Below are 13,448 nucleotides of genomic sequence, written 5' to 3'. Positions count from 1 at the left end.
GAAGAAACACTACAAGAAACAAGAAATGTTTTTGAACATGTTTTAAACATGCTGTCCGCGTTGCGAAAGTGCGTTTTGGAATAGAGTTGAAGCAACTGACTTGCTTTTTAGTTTTCTTGGCAAGAAAAAAATTATTTTCTACAAGTTTAACATATGTAAATTGACATTCTGGCCTGTGACGATAGAATGGGCAGTGTACCTATTGGTTGACAGAATCACGGCATCCTCCTTAACAGGTGATACGGCTGTGGCTTTTTGTGGCCTTAATTGTGCGTTTTTTTTTCTTCCAGCGTATCATACATATCTATTTGTCTTCGGGTACGCTGGGCCAGTACGAAACGAATATAAAAAGAAGTGATATGCCTTAAGAAACAAAGATAACGTTACATTGTATCTATGAAAAGCTGAAAAAAGAAGACCCAGCCTTAGCGCCTACCAATAATAGTAACGTTAGGCTAACTTTACTACACAGAATGGCTTGTTATACCTTTTTTTTTTTTATTTCTGGTGACTTAAGTGATAGAACAACATGTTAACTGTATTTGGCATAAATGATATTAGGGTCGTTCCAACATGTAACGTTAATACCCACAGTGTTGTGTTAGTTATATAAACCGTTAACTACCCAATCGTCCAATTAATGACGGCAGTTAATAGGACTTTCTCTGAGCGTTCTCGTTGACTTTTGTATAATGCTATTATGCTCAGCATATTTAGTAATCTAACCAAAGTAGCAAGGAAGTTTAAACCTTCTGTCACATTTAAAGGTTACGGATTTCGCGCGCTAACCATTTGTAATCGGAACTGTGGTGTGATACAATGAGGTCAAAGGTTGGTGGCTAATATCGGGCACGCAAAGTGACACTCAACAAACACACGTCAAAGTCCACACGGCGTTTTCCACAGCGTTACAGCCATGTCCTGGTCGCAAAGGGACTGAGAACTCACGACAGAGAACCCCCTTGAATCAGAAAGACCCAGAAAGGTCTTCAAGTAAGTAGGAGTGGATGGCAGTGGTCCTGAGGAAGTGCAAAAGAAATGGCGTCAAATTGGTCCAGCAAACATGTTCTATCGGCTTCCTTAAGAAGAGACTCCCGATCGTGGAATGGCTGCCCAGGTACAATCTGGAGAAGTTCCAGGGTGATCTGATCGCAGGTTTGACGGTTGGTTTGACAGTAATCCCCCAGGGGTTGGCGTATGCTGCAGTCGCAGAGCTACCACTTCAGGTGAGGTTTTTATAGTGATTTGGACTTGACCGGAAGTGTGATGGGGTGGGGGGTGGTGTATGAGCAAAAACTCTAGTCTCTGATATCTTAATACTAGTCAGAATCTGTTATAAGCAGAATTGCAGACACGGTGAACCAAAATTATGTAAACAGTTGTAAGTAGGTCAAACTGGGGCCACTCCTGTCAGTTGTGAATGCAAAAATTATGATAGATCAGTCATTGTTTTTAGTCACACCGAAGAATAATTAGGGCTTAACCTACTTGCATATGCATATATAGCCCTCCCTCAGGCATTCCTAGTAGAAAAGCCTGATTCCTAAGATCCCTTAGATTGAAGCAAACAATTGGCTAAAGCCATCTTGGAATGTGATAGATGCATGCCCAAAAAAGGACACACGAGTATGCAGAATTCAGGAACTGTAAACAAGATGCATGAAAAGTGGCCTGCAGGCGGATTTGAGCTTCTCATGAATAAAGAATGGTTCGAACAAACAAACAAACAAACAAACAAACAAACAAACAAACATTTATGGTTGTAGGTTGATGCTGAGTCTATGTTTTTCCATCAGACATGTCAGCCTCTTAAGAAAGATCGCAATCAATCATGGATAACTTATATCTTGTTCTCTCATAACAGTATGGTCTGTATTCAGCCTTTATGGGCTGTTTTATCTACTGCCTGTTTGGCACATCGAAGGACGTCACACTGGGACCAACGGCCATCATATCACTGATGACGGCCGAGTACGCAAAGGGAGAACCCACGCTCGCTATCGCTCTCTGCCTCTGTGCAGGACTTGTACAGTTTGCCATGGGTGTCTTACAGTTAGGTAAGTGTTGAATACTTGATGTTTCTGTCCAGAGTGCCCTTTAAACCACAACTACATGTACAATGTAGCTAATGTTAACTCGCGGACGTTAACTGTAGTCCATCGTTGTCCTAATCACAGCTAAAAGTACTGGTACTAGAATTATTTTTCCTCACTCTATCTCAATGAGACTTAGACCTTGTAAGAGTATCTTGCTGCCTTACATTGTATGATTGTACATGATTACCATTTTTCTTGTCCAGGTTTGACATGAGGGCTCTTTATTTTTCCCTGTAGGTTTTTTAGTGAATTTTATGGCATTTCCGGTCATCTCAGGGTATATGTCAGCTGCAGCTTTAATCATTGGGTGTGGTCAGCTGAAGGTAAGACATATGTGTACAAATCATCTAGGAAACCTTCTTGCATGGTTACTTCTATCTTCCTGTATATTACAATACCATATCTGCTCCCATTCGTAGATTGTTGACTTTTCTTCTGGGTTTATGGAAAAAGGAGTCCAGTCCGATTGGTGGAAAAAGCAGTCCAGTCCGATTTTGGGGTGGAAAAAGCAGTCCGGTGGTTTCTACGAAATTTTACGAAAGACCATAGGCACAATTTTTTCTTGGGTGTGTGCTTCTAGTTTCTATGGGTACTTCGAGTTTCTATGAGTACTTCGAGTTTCTATGAGCACTTCGAGTTTCTATGGGTACTTAGAGTTTCTATGAGTACTTAGAGTTTGCATGGGAACTTACAGTTTGTAACTTACATATCATCATCATCATGCCTCCGGATTATTACTTACATATAACAATAATTAGTCAAAAGATGAAGTGGTCAACTGACGAGATTTCCAGGGCTGATCCTGCTTGCAAGTAGCCTGATTAAATCGCTTTACGGTTGCCAGCTGTCCAACATCCAGCCGGCCCCTGCTAAAGCCACGTATGGCAGACTTTGCATTACACCGACAAGCATGTAAGTACCGGAAGTACAATTGTAAGAAAGAATCCCTTAATAATTAACTTTTGTTTATTGTGGATAGGTGACCTGTATGTATAGAAACTACTTTTCGGTGGTCCCAAGAGGTGTAAATCAGTTGTCCGCTATTCCTCACCCAAGGCTGCCTGAATTACGGGTTAAGGCGGCATATAGTGAGTCATATATGCTAATTCAAGTTCCCATACAAACTCTAAATAGTCATAGAAACTCTAAGTACCCATACAAACTCTAAGTAGTCATAGAAACGCGAAGTACCCATAGAAACTAGAAGTACACACACAAGAAAAAATTAGTGCCTATGGTCTTTCGTAAAATTTAGTAGAAACCAAAATCGGACTGGACTGCTTTTCCGCCAATCGGACTGGACTCCTTTTTCCATAAACCCTTTTCTTCTCCATAAGATACCAGTGCTTTTTTACCTTCACTTGTCAAAAGTTTGTTATGATCCTTCTCTCTGCTTGTGCATTTGGTCATTGCTTAACTGCTAGGCAAAATATATTCCTTCCACAATGATAGTACTAGGGTGGCACCACCTTTGGTTTCTTCTTGGCTCAATGCATCACTTCTGTGGGCACATTTTCAGCTATGAATGCTTATTATTGCCTTTTTGTATGAACACCATGAAAACCTCCATATGCATGGTAGTGTTTTATATTTAGTTCTATGTTTAACATGGCTATTTTGTTCCTATTTCTCCTTCTAAGTAACAATACGGGGTAGAACTAGGTAGGTCTGTAGTGGCTTCTTTTGTGAGTGAAGACTGTGCTGTGAGTTGTGAGCTACATACATGTAGTCCTGGGGGAAATGTCTTGTGGTTTCTTTACGTGAAAATTATACAACCATGTAAGGGACAAACCTAGAGATATTATGAATAGACAACTTTACACAGTCAACCTATGATACATCTTGTACTGTCTGTAAGATTTTTGAAAATGTGATGTATGTATTGCATTTTGTGTCGTAAGTGAATAGTTTACTGCAGTTGCAATGGCATTGCTTTCATGGTAACATGATTATTTCATTGTAACACTATTATCTGAAGAACAAAGCTGTTGTCTGAACTGTTGTATCAACCAAGTTACTAGATAATACACTTCTTCTGTTACGGTACTTGTGTATTGATGTATTATACAACAATACACAACACAATGTGTATTATTGTATTATAAACTGTAGTAAAATGCATCACAAAGTGTCATTGTTCTTGCTCAATCGTAGCTAATCTTTGGACTTAAAGATGTTCGGAGAGACTTCATCTGGAACATCTATGACACATTCAGGAAACTGCCAGAAACAAAGTGAGTGGAGTTAAGGTTTTACTTGTCTTGTTGTAGCTACTCTTTGTACACCATTCCTTCATGTCATTGTGATGATAATGCTAGTGTTATACCTAGTATCACAGTAGAACTATAGAAGAAGCTTAACAATCATAACAAGAAGTCATTTATGATAATGTTTGTTTTCCAGTCACTGGGACCTGACTCTGGGAGTTATATCTTTTGTCATACTGTTAATAATGAAGTGGTTAAAGGACAGGGACTGGGACAAAAACAGGGACCCTTTCACACCCCTCACCACAAGACAGAGGGTTGGGAGGAAGGCTGTATGGGTCATAGGAACCGGTGAGACATGTTTACTAATGTCTTGTCAAGTTTGTATGCATAGATACACAAGAATGTAGAGCAAAAGAAAAGGAGATGTATATTAATATGTTTTGTAGGAAAGCTACCACCTGAATAATATGTGTTTTCTGTGTGTGGTAACTTGGTTGAGATAGAACTATGGTTTGTAGTAAAATTTACTTAAGACTGTGTCTTCACTACAGACTTTGTGCTCCTTTAGAACCTACAACACAGCCTTAGTTTTGCTGTAAAAATGTATGAAAAAAGGTCTGCTTGATTATTATAAAAATATGTTTCTATTGTTTATTTCTCCAGGAAGGAATGCTCTTATTGTAATTGCGACGACAATCCTTGCTGGAGTTCTATTCAGCAACAACATTAAACCCTTCACGATGACCAAAGACGTGCCACCAGGGTTCCCTGATGTGGGGCCCCCTAGCTTCTCCTACCAGCATAACAACCGTACTGTGGAAGGGGAAGAGTTTTTAAGTGTAAGTGTGTGCAATTATGTGTTTTACTGTAGGGATTGACATGTGAATTTCAGTAGTTCAGTTTACAGTAATCATTACTATTATATGCACATGGAATATTTGCAAGAAAAAAAAAGAAGTGCTATTAAAGATGGTATTCTCCAAAAACAGGGAGAGAGTTTAAGAGACATTGGGTTTTTGGTATAGAATTAAAATGGTAGAATTAAACCGGTATTTCCTTGCAGCATTTAGGAGCCGGGATTGCAGTCTTACCTCTCATTGCAATACTTGAGACCATTGCGTATGGTAAAGCCTTTGGTAAGTCAGAATTCTTTCACAACACATGTTATAAGCCCAAGCAAGGTTGCAAGAATGAAATGCGCTGTGCCAATTTCAAGTTATTAAAGCTTACTATAGATTCATTAATGCTGTATTTTGGCAGTTTTGCTGTTTTGCTCTAAATTACCTTGATATATCCTGGCAAAGATTAATATGAATACTTTTTAGTTTGTCTTGGAAATGATTAACTAATACATGTAACAGTTTTTTCATTTTATCTGCCACTCAAAAGTCACACAAAAGTTAATACTGATGATGATATCCTCTTAATCTCGCTTCCTTTACAGCTAGTAGGAACAAATACAGAATAGATCCTACGCAAGAACTCTTAGCACTTGGTAAGTACATGCAACACAACCTTACATATTAATATGTACCAACCTGATGAAACTGTTCACGGAGATCAAAAGGTTGTAGTTCCAATAAAAAATTCTATTGTGATAAAACAGAAGGATTGCAGGCCAGCCAGTTTACTGCAGTACAAACAGTTTCTTATAGTGTTTCTATTTTGTTCAGGGCTCTAGCCAGCACCAGTTTCCCATCAATTACCGGAGCTTTGCGGCGTGTGACAGAATTTTTTTACAAAATTAAAAAAATCTTGGGTAAAAATATGAAAACATCCGAAGGACCACTGACAACCACTCTCAACACCATGATTTGTCTCTCAGGAATGCGTGAAATTGCATTTTTGAAGGCTTGAAAATCCAAAATTTCCCAGGGAAGCATGCCCTTAGGTAGTCTTGAAACTTTCGAGACTGTTTTTTTTACAATGTAGGTCTAATTTGGTACACACTGAGCTCCCTTTGTGCTTTCCTCCTCAGGCATGTCCAACATAGTGAGTTCGTTCTTCGGATCATACCCCATGTCCTGTAGCGCCTCCAGAACAGCTATCAACTCCACCAGTGGGGTTAGGACTCCGTTAGGCGGCATTTTTGCAGGTCAGTCATTTTGATAATCTATAAAAACGTTTCTTGTACTTTGTTTTAAGATAATACCTGCTGTATTTATATTCTCTCTGGGCATTTTTGCAATAATTACAATGTATAACATGGAAGCCGCACTCCCTATGTTGTTGTGCTTAATGATTGATAGTGTTTTTTTCTCATTTCTAACATGTTCATTTATTCATTCCCTCTTGTTTGTACTTAGGGTTGCTGGTGATCCTAGCCCTTGCGTTCATCATGCCGTATTTCCGGTACATCCCCAGTGCAGTGCTGGGAGCAGTCATCATTGCCTCAGTTATCAACATGTTTGAGTATCAGGCCATCCCCAAACAGTGGAGGATACACAGTGAGTTCAGGCACCGGGTTGTATATTGTATTATGATTTTTCAAATGTTAAACTATCAACTGTTGTCATATATCTATTTTTAGATTGTTTATTGTTTTGGAAGAAGTATGAAATAGAAGAACGGTAATTCAGAACCCGATTCCTCTCATTGGAGAGTACACAGTGTCTGTGCCAGCAATTGGTGCTATGAAAATAATAGTGATTCATATGTGAACTTGACACAGCTGTTTCTGTTTTTCTCCAACACAGAACAAGACTTGTTGGTGTGGATGGCGTGCTTCTTATGTGTGTTGCTTCTGGGAATTCAGGTAAACACTTTATCATTTTCCATATTTTGGACTTCGAAATATTTTGCATAATATCCCAGAAGATTGCTATGTATAGACATATAAAACAACTGACTATTGTGTTAGTTATGCCCAGAAAAATGGAGAGTCCAGAATTTGAAAGAAATGCCTGTCGACAGTGCATGTATTAAGCCACCAATGTTTATTTTAAAATGCTTTATATTTTGTTTATACATGTAATATACCTTGTATCATATTTATGATCTGATCTATCTTGTTTCCACAACAGTTTGGCATCCTTGTTGGAGTGGGCCTTGGGCTGATTTTTGAGTTGTATGGATTAGCTAAACCTGGCACAAAGGTATTACATCCTATAGAATCTGTATTTTTTGTTTGTGATATGCAAAATAAGTAACAGTACTAGTTCCTCTGCATCCATACTAGCTGTACATGTAATAAAATGTATATTTATGGTTGTAATTCATTAATAATAAGGTTGTGCCAAAAGGGGACATTAAGCTGTTGTCCTATGCTTGAACTAGTTGAAGAGGACCTCAATCATACATACTGAAAAAAACACCAGATTTGTTGATATGAATTGGGGATATGTGCTAATGTAGCATGGTCATAAAATCACCACACTGTTGAGCAGTTGCCTTCCAATTTCAATAAAGTAGTACGGTAAGCTTAAGGTACATGTATGGTGCATATATACATGTAGGGTAGATGTCAAGGAAAAGAGAGAGTCAAAACATTAGGACTTTGTGATTTTTAACTGAAGTTGTAACCTTTCCAGGTTGACATCATTGACTGCTGCCCAAAAATTGCTGTGATGAGGTTTGAAAAGGGTCTGTCCTTCCCTGCATCAGACTTTATTGTCACCACCATCCACAATGCTGGCTTGGATGGTAAGTTGGCTACCAAAATTGAAAGTTACCATAAAATACCATAAAATACCATAAAATCGCATATTTTATCCAATATGTTGAAGTAGACATCAGTTAGATGTATTTAGTGTTAAGCTGTTTTTAGCTGGTTATGATTTTTTTTCTGTATTTCAGAGCCGCCCTACAAACCTGTCATTCTAGACTTCACCCATGTGTCACATCTAGACTTCAGTGTCATCAGGGTAGGATTTTTCTTCAACATTCATGAAGTTTTGTGTCATTGTCTAGTTGCAATATTCTTAGATTTGTAGGACATAATAATAAATAATAAAGGTTTTTTATTGTCCAAACAGTACCCGTGCAGTCGCAGCCTTTGACGGCTGAATTGATGCAGGGTATCACATAATAATCAATACAAATCATAACAAACAAGTAATACACATGATAACACATATATTTTCTCCACAATTTTTGTGGAACTGTCGCAAGGGTCTGTGCGGCTGCCATTCGGCGCCACAAGGTGACCTCAATACGACTTTCCCCAACCGAAGTTAGGTACCCATTCACACCTGGGTGGAGTGAGGAAAGTCGTGTAAAGTGCCTAGGCCTTTCCCAAGGGCACAACGTCGGGGTGCATGTTCAGACATGTCCCGGGTATGACTCGGGTTCGAACCCGGGTCTCCCGGTTCACAGTCGAATGATCTACCACTACGCCACCCGACGCCACTAATCCGACGCCACAAGGACATGTAGTAAAATGTTAACTTCAATTTTTGCTCAAGTTGCCAGATGACAAATGAAATTGATGATATAGTTCTCAAATAAGGGAGTGAAAATTGAAAACTGATGAAAATGTAGCCTCCTGTCATACTAATGAATGACATTTTTCTCAAAATTTCAGGCACTCTCCATATCTGTTGAAGAGTACGCCACAAACAACACACCCTTATACTTCGCCTGTGTCAGTGTAAGTAAAGAACTGCTGTTATAAAGTACTGCTGTTATAACGTACATCTAACTGAATTTGGTTAAGTTAAAGTTAAATCTACACATATGTTCCTAGACAAAACATTTTATCCTCATAAATATGTTAGGTTGGAGTCTGTGAGACCTTGTACAAAGTCATAGAAGTATCAATATCTGATGGAAATACGGCAATGTTCTGTATAGTATGTCTGTATGAGCCATAAGGTGTTAGGTAGTAGCATCTGTTTGCTGGCGAATCAGCATGTGTTTGTACTAATCTTTTTATGTTCCCTTTGTTTCTGAAGAGGAGTTTGGAAATGAAGCTGAAAAAGGCCATTAAGGACCTCCAGTGTTTCCCTACAGTCCAGCTGGCTACAGAAGCAATTCTTGGTAAGACTTACAATGATTCCTAACACTTGTGATTTTACCATTTCTTAACGGCTTACTGATTCATTAAATAATCTGGGCAGTGTGCATAGGATGATTCCAAACGTTCGACCCAGACTATCTTGCAATGTTCGTGATTTTTGCAAAGCGTGTGTCATGTTGCTATTATTCGTGATGATCAGAGGCGTGTTTTTCAATGACGTCCTTAATCAAATTGAATGTGATGAATTTTTCTTCCAAAATTGCACGTGATTTCTGCTGAGAGCTAATGTGATACTTTCAATGGTACAGATGAAGGCGTACATGGGTGTATAGGCATGGGTTTCACCGAGGGGCAAAACCGGGGAACCCGGAGAATAACCCCCGGTACAGGTAGGAGACTGCCTCTGCAAACCCTCCTCCTGCACGTGGACATGGGAACTGAACTCTCTTTTCATGTTTTGTTGTACTATACACGCTACTGGGCCTGTACCTTGGCTCAGTAGCGTTTCATCATGGGTGATGGAAGGTACTTTTGTTGGAAATTATTCGGGTCATCTCAACATAAATCTTTTTGTATGCCAACTTGGTCTGTGTTGTGTTATTGTCTGTGTTTTGTTGGTATGTCCGTCCATGTCTGTGAAAAGGTAATTCTGTCAACAAGATGGCTTGAGAACAGTGCACTTTGACATTAACATCTGATTGGACAGATCACTGGCCTAACTCTCTTGTAGTATTTTAATTTACTGCTGTTGCTGTAAACAACCACTGTAGACTAAAAGTCATGAAGTTGTATCAATCTTCATGTTCATGTTATTAACATTTAATATTAATTTTTCAAAACATTTCTAAACAACTAAATTTTCTAACATCATTCTTGCACTATTCTTGGACTAAAAAGGCCATGCTTATTTTGATATTATTAAATCAGGATCTAGAGATTAGCCTCTTAACCATAAAAACTGAGTAAACTATCCTTCAATGCAGATGTTTCAATCTGCATCAGTTTGTTCAGTCCCTATTCCATCCTCCTTTCCAGCATGTGTTTCCAGTGCTAATATGTCTTCCTGCCAGTCCTTTCTAACTATGTTATTCTGAATGTCCAGCTGTGCATGTGCCTGATGTCACTCATACATTGTGCTGTATGCATGCATAACATGGATTAGAAGTAATTCTCCCACTTGAAAAAGATGCAACAATGAAATGATTCCTTTAGTTGCTTATTGTATTTCTAACTGGATGATTTTGGTCATTTGTCCACAATCTCGTGTTCTCAGATTTTTCTGAACATACTGGTACCAATTTCTCACACAACAGTTGTTCTTTCTGTACCCCACCCCCATTATTTCCCCTTATGATGTTCAAATCTCTCCTTGTTGTGGGCCGATGTATGCTGTCAAAGGTCAAACTTATGAAGTATTATAACAATTCTGAATCCAAACTTTTTCACAAAGGTCCCATAGTATGTAACAATATCACCAAATTGCATGCATGCAAGGGAGGCACCCATTGCCGTATTCTATCCATAACTTCTCAGTGTCTTTCACACACAGGTGCCTCAACAGAAGACGGAGACGTCCACCAGCCCATCCTGATGACAGAACTGTCCTCAGACCATCTGGACGTCTCCAGTGACACGGGCGAGGTTCTACAGAACAATATATCCTCCTCAGGTAGAGACAATCATGAGACAGCTGTCTAGTCAACATCCGGGAGTTACCATCACCCCATCCTGTCCTGCCAGACATGCAACTTGTATTACCTCATACGAAATAGCAAGCATTGGCCCTGGCCTCTCAACCTGTCATTCTGACAGCATTAGTGCAGGCCAACTATCAGCCAATCAGACACTTTACTCAGATTTTGTTCCTGGGGAAAATTACCAGCCAATCGTGCTGTCTGTTAGTCTCAGGTGGCAAAGTGATTGGCTGGTAACTTATCAGTGGATTACAGCTGAGAGGGGTGGATTTCAGATTGATATGCCTAGGCCGATGCTTGCTATCAAATGTGTATTGTGTAATACAAGATGTTCAGGATGGCAAAAAAAAATTCTTGTAGTACACGAGCCTATTATGTGATCATGACAATGGTATCGTTTGATTAAAACTAGTTTTGTGAAAACAGGAAAGCCATAAAAATGCAGCAATATTTCAGAAGAGGGTGCATTTACCTCACCATGCTACAAAAATGAGCACAATTGAATATCATCTTAATTTATCATAACCAATACTGAGACTGAGCAAATTATTCAGTCTTTTTCCAGCAGGGTAAAAGGGGCGTGTGCAACAAAAGAAGAGAGTTTTCTGACTGTCTGCTTGCAGCTTTGGCAGTCACTGCCAGTCAGGAACATTGATTACTCACAACAATGTTTTGAATTAATGATAATGGTGCCTTAGCTACTGCTGCTAGCAATGGTGTAATTCTGTGAAGGTGTTTCAACTCTTCATGAGTTCTGAAGGCAATCCATTGGGGATGTATCATGGCCGGTAACAAAGAAAGATTTGTGTCATCTGTAAAGTTGAAGACACAACCACCATAAGACTGGTGTAGTCCTTGTGTAGAAAGAACAATGGGATTTAGTGATGATAATAATCCATGAGCAGGAAAGAAAGATGATTGTGGTGCATGTGTCAAATAGCACAGTAGTGGAATCCCCCAGTAGGAGTTGTTTGGAAAAAAATATGATCAGAACAGTATGTGTTCCAGAATTGAGGACAAGGGTTTTGTAGTGGATTGATGCCTTGTAAAATGAGCACTTTTCTGTGTCCACTAAGAAGCAAATAGCAAATATCTATGAGACAAAATATACTTTGCTACTTTCTATAAATCATAGTATTTTGCTAATCAAGATCAAGATATCTTTTATGAGTACCTAACCATTATGTAAATATGATGTTTCTTGTCAGATTTAGCTGTATATGAAAAATGCTAATTCTTAATAGGGAAATCTATTGATCAAATAGGTCCTATGGACTGCTTGTCACCATAGCAAGGTGAAGATTACAACACTGTAGTGTTTGATCGGTTGCTTGATTGTTCATTCATGTGACTTTGTGATATTTTATGTCATATCCAATTACTACAGCTAAAGCCGCACACTACATTTGTACTGTACTTAACCCAAGTTCCCCTTAGGAATCATAATGATTTTAGTTTTGTTTGACTCTTTTTTTGTGAAAAAGACAAACATGAAATTCAACAACAGTTTTGGGTTTGGTATGTCTGTATAGTGGTTTGTCCAGGAATGTAGGTCAAGGTATTTTAGTAGGTTATGCCATCAGCCAACAAATGGTAACACACCAGGAGTGTGTGGCAACGCACCCTAATAGTCGATTTGAGCCAAAGCAATCTGCACAAATACATTACATGGCACATGGTAAAAGCAAGTACTATAGAAAAACCAACCCAAATAACACATGACAAACCTCAAGTTACTTCCATAAAAAATGGTCTGGATGATGTGTGGGGTATACTTCAAGATCCCCTGGATGGATTGCGATGGTACATGTATTTTGCAGGTGTGTAGGTTGATTTTGGGCACCTGGTGATTGAACTTTGTTCTGCAGTAGGAAATTTTGAAAATATCATTGGGCCTGGATGTTCTGTGCATCTGTAGTTGTTGCAATATTAAGGGTTTAGTGCTGCTGCCTACCCCTGTGTCAGGGACACCGGCAACAGTATCTTTTCTTGTTCGTCCCTGGTGGTCGAGGATGACCAATGGCCTTGGCTCATCACTGTCTCAGTTGATGGGTCTGGAGGTGGTATAGTCAAAGCTTTGATAGTGAGTGAGTGGTGTAAATTTTGGCCCCCTAGCTGTTTGATGTGGCCTTTTGGTGTTTTTGTTTGGTCAGTGGGTAGGCACGTGAGCCTTTGTGTTTTAGCATGCATTAGCAGGTTCTTGTAGATCTACATTTAAAAAAAAAATCTTACACCCCTTTTTCTGACGGATTGATGTAGTATTAGTTGGATTGCAGGTCACTGAAATGGAAATGGTGTCTGTTGTATCAAGTTTCATAGCTGTAACGTCTGTGCTGTGGTAAGGCTTTAATATGGGTTTTATCTTTCATTATGCAGATGTAGACTTTGCATTGCCTGTGAACCCAAGAGTTGTCTCTGATGGTAGGTCATAGCCTGGACGTGGGTTTGAGTTCATGTTTGTCTCTTAACTGTGTGTATGTAACTGTTTGTA

The 13,448-nt window shown here is 39.2% G+C and overlaps 1 protein-coding gene across 3 annotated transcripts in view; it reads left to right on the top strand.

Moving 5' to 3' along the window:
• The first annotated feature begins 808 nt into the window (after positions 1 to 808).
• LOC109484213 (sodium-independent sulfate anion transporter-like) overlaps positions 809 to 13,448 on the top strand; it is a 19,119-nt gene continuing 6,479 nt past the window's right edge. Inside the window, exons 1-18 of one of the 3 annotated variants that reach the window (XM_019787465.1) lie at positions 809 to 1,226; positions 1,865 to 2,057; positions 2,334 to 2,419; positions 4,251 to 4,330; positions 4,500 to 4,654; positions 4,970 to 5,145; positions 5,370 to 5,442; positions 5,751 to 5,801; positions 6,285 to 6,401; positions 6,613 to 6,753; positions 7,003 to 7,061; positions 7,330 to 7,401; positions 7,837 to 7,948; positions 8,102 to 8,169; positions 8,829 to 8,894; positions 9,199 to 9,283; positions 9,572 to 9,652; positions 10,813 to 10,932. In XM_019787465.1, the coding sequence (XP_019643024.1) occupies positions 1,008 to 1,226; positions 1,865 to 2,057; positions 2,334 to 2,419; positions 4,251 to 4,330; positions 4,500 to 4,654; positions 4,970 to 5,145; positions 5,370 to 5,442; positions 5,751 to 5,801; positions 6,285 to 6,401; positions 6,613 to 6,753; positions 7,003 to 7,061; positions 7,330 to 7,401; positions 7,837 to 7,948; positions 8,102 to 8,169; positions 8,829 to 8,894; positions 9,199 to 9,283; positions 9,572 to 9,652; positions 10,813 to 10,932 (1,954 nt within the window). In that variant the 5' untranslated portion in view covers positions 809 to 1,007. Of the gene's footprint in view, positions 1,227 to 1,864; positions 2,058 to 2,333; positions 2,420 to 4,250; positions 4,331 to 4,499; positions 4,655 to 4,969; positions 5,146 to 5,369; positions 5,443 to 5,750; positions 5,802 to 6,284; positions 6,402 to 6,612; positions 6,754 to 7,002; positions 7,062 to 7,329; positions 7,402 to 7,836; positions 7,949 to 8,101; positions 8,170 to 8,828; positions 8,895 to 9,198; positions 9,284 to 9,571; positions 9,653 to 10,812; positions 13,430 to 13,448 lie in introns of those variants that run through there. The other 2 variants (XM_019787483.1, XM_019787474.1) reach the window with 2 other exon arrangements.

This window comes from Branchiostoma belcheri, unplaced genomic scaffold, assembly GCF_001625305.1.
Source record: "Branchiostoma belcheri isolate BF01 breed outbred unplaced genomic scaffold, Haploidv18h27 scaffold11, whole genome shotgun sequence".
Taxonomy (NCBI): Eukaryota; Metazoa; Chordata; class Leptocardii; order Amphioxiformes; family Branchiostomatidae; genus Branchiostoma; species Branchiostoma belcheri.
Note: the sequence above shows the minus strand (reverse complement) of the source record. Positions and strands in the feature narration are given on the sequence as shown.